At 56.2% G+C, this 2207-nt stretch overlaps 1 protein-coding gene across 2 annotated transcripts in view; it reads right to left on the bottom strand.

The window, feature by feature from the left end:
* The window catches only part of LOC111731418, a 9599-nt gene that overhangs the window by 3272 nt on the left and 4120 nt on the right, over nt 1–2207 (bottom strand). The window contains exon 2 of one of the 2 annotated variants that reach the window (XR_002777124.1): nt 60–2194. Coding sequence is in view for 1 of the 2 variants with exons in the window: in XM_023523021.1 (XP_023378789.1) it covers nt 1659–2194 (536 nt within the window). In the remaining variant the exon portion in view is untranslated. Of the gene's footprint in view, nt 1–7; nt 2195–2207 lie in introns of those variants that run through there. The other variant, XM_023523021.1, reaches the window with a different exon arrangement.

Here is a 2207-nt window from a genome sequence, read left to right as displayed (position 1 = left end):
ATAGCAATGCCAGCCTGGCAGCTGGCACAAGGAAGACAGAGATGGGGCCAGGCCAGGACCTGGCATGCGCATCGGCTTGCATGTTCAAAAACAAACAGAAGCAGGTCATGATTCGAAAAGGTATAAAGTAAAAATGCCAGGGCTGGTTTTTCAGTATCTGATTGCAGTGGACTAACAAGTTGAGTTTTGTGCTGCTCTGAGCTGTCAGAGGCCACGAAGTAGGGCCAGATTTTTGCAAAATAGGCTATTGTGGAATCCGAAAGGAAGGAGCAACTTGGCCTCCCCTCAGAACAAAACACACCTGCTCGGAACACAAAAAACTCGCCGCAGAAACCCCTGACTGGGAGTCACTCTTCCCTACTAACCCGCAGCTCTTTAAGAATTAAAACACCTTTGAGAAGCAGACTCTTGGCCACGTGTGGGTAATGCGAACTGGTGGTGAAGGTTGCTTGAGTTTGCTTCCAGGAGAGGGGTTTTGAGGTGGCCGGAGTATGGGGGCGGTGCCTGGAGAGGAAAGATGTCAGGGACCCCAGAAGGCCGGAGGGGAGGAGGAAGGGGGTGGGGGAGGGGAGAGGGGCGGAGAAGGAGCAGCAGATTTCTCGTTTTTTGAAATCCTGTTCAGAACGGGCCCTGCTGCTGGGCTGGAGCCAGGGGACAGTGGCCTGCTGTTGACCACACACGTCCCCTCCGCCCTCTACCAGCCACATGGCCACTGACTCTTGGCCTAGAGGCAACTGCTCAGCGGCAGTGGTCGGGTGGGGCTCTCCACTAGCCACCACCCACAGGGTAAACTTCAGACATCTATTCCCCAAAATGCGGGCGCCAAGATTTGCTGATTTACGCCCGAAGCAAGAGAGAGAGTCCTTCTGGGCAGAGAGAGAGGCAGAGTCACTGAAGAGCCAGAAATGAACAAAACACGGATTGTGAAATGACGCCCTTTAGAAAAGACGCACGTCTCGGGCTCACTGTCTACCGAAAGCATGCGCGTTACCACATGCCACGGTTCCCTGTGGCCGCGGTAACTGATCACCGGAAACCTAGCGGCTTCAAACACCAAACATATCATCTCACGGTCCGGAGGTCAGAGGTCCCACCTGGCCTCAAACCCAGGTGTCGGCAGCGCTGGTTCCTTCTGGAGGTTCCTTCTGGAGAATCTGTTCTCCAGCCTCTCCTGGCTTCTACAATCACCCGAATTCCTCCTCCTCCAAAGCCAGTGATGGCACTTGCGTTTCCTACATCACATCACTCTGACGCCAACTCTCTGCACCCCCTCTTCCTCTCTCAAGGACCCTGCGGTGACACAGGCCCACAGGAGAACCCAGGACACTCTCTCATCCCCAAGTCATTTGATTAATAACCTTAATTCCATTTTTCTGTGGATGGCACAATACCAAAGACCCTGGATAGAGCTGACTTCTAATTTGGGGGGCTTTCCGTCTACACCCACTGGCCGTCACGCCCCACAAAGAGCCACACTGCTCTCTGAGCAACATGTTGAGGACCCAGGCCCAGGACCAGGACGGGAGCCCCTGGACCCGTGACCCGGGGGAGCAGCTGGACGGGACAAAGGAAGGGCGCCCACTCATAGACTGGCACTGGCCCCTGGGTGGCTTCCTCAGCCCCAAACCCCAATTTCCTGTCCTGGAATAACGGGCTCGTCAAGTCCCAAACAGGGAAACAGACAGGGGCTGAGGTGCAAATGTGTCTTCTGGAACCTTTCTAGGAAAACCAAAGAAATAGCAGCCTGGAGCCACTGGGAAAGAGGCAGCACCCCGACTTCTCCCGCTCACCGCTCTGTGCCACGCACCTCGGGGCCACCCTGGGTCACGTGCTGGGACACAGAGGTCAGCCCTACCCACGTGGGGATGCGGTCCCGGCACCCCATGGGGCCAGCAGTTCCCACACACCTGAAGGACACGGCCCGTACCCACCGTGTCAGCTGCTGGCTGCATCGGGGGGAGGCAGGCAGGGAGTGGGGAGGCCACTGGACGCTCAGGAGGGTGTGATATGTGACAAAGCCCATAGGCGATTATACCCCTGGCCTTGTCACTGTCGGACTGCTTGGGATCAAAATGCCCTGAGCTCCAATCATGTGTTCGCAGGAACCGGTTCATCTGCTTCGCCCTCAAAGCCCAACAAAAAGCGGGGATAAGACGATGCCATATTAAACACAAGCCGGGCACGCAAACGAGACCTTCCCCTCCACG

Source organism: Pteropus vampyrus, unplaced genomic scaffold, assembly GCF_000151845.1.
Source record: "Pteropus vampyrus isolate Shadow unplaced genomic scaffold, Pvam_2.0 Scaffold371, whole genome shotgun sequence".
In the NCBI taxonomy this organism is placed as follows: Eukaryota; Metazoa; Chordata; class Mammalia; order Chiroptera; family Pteropodidae; genus Pteropus; species Pteropus vampyrus.
The sequence above is the reverse complement of the archived record's forward strand: the minus strand, read 5'-3'. Positions and strand labels throughout refer to the sequence as shown.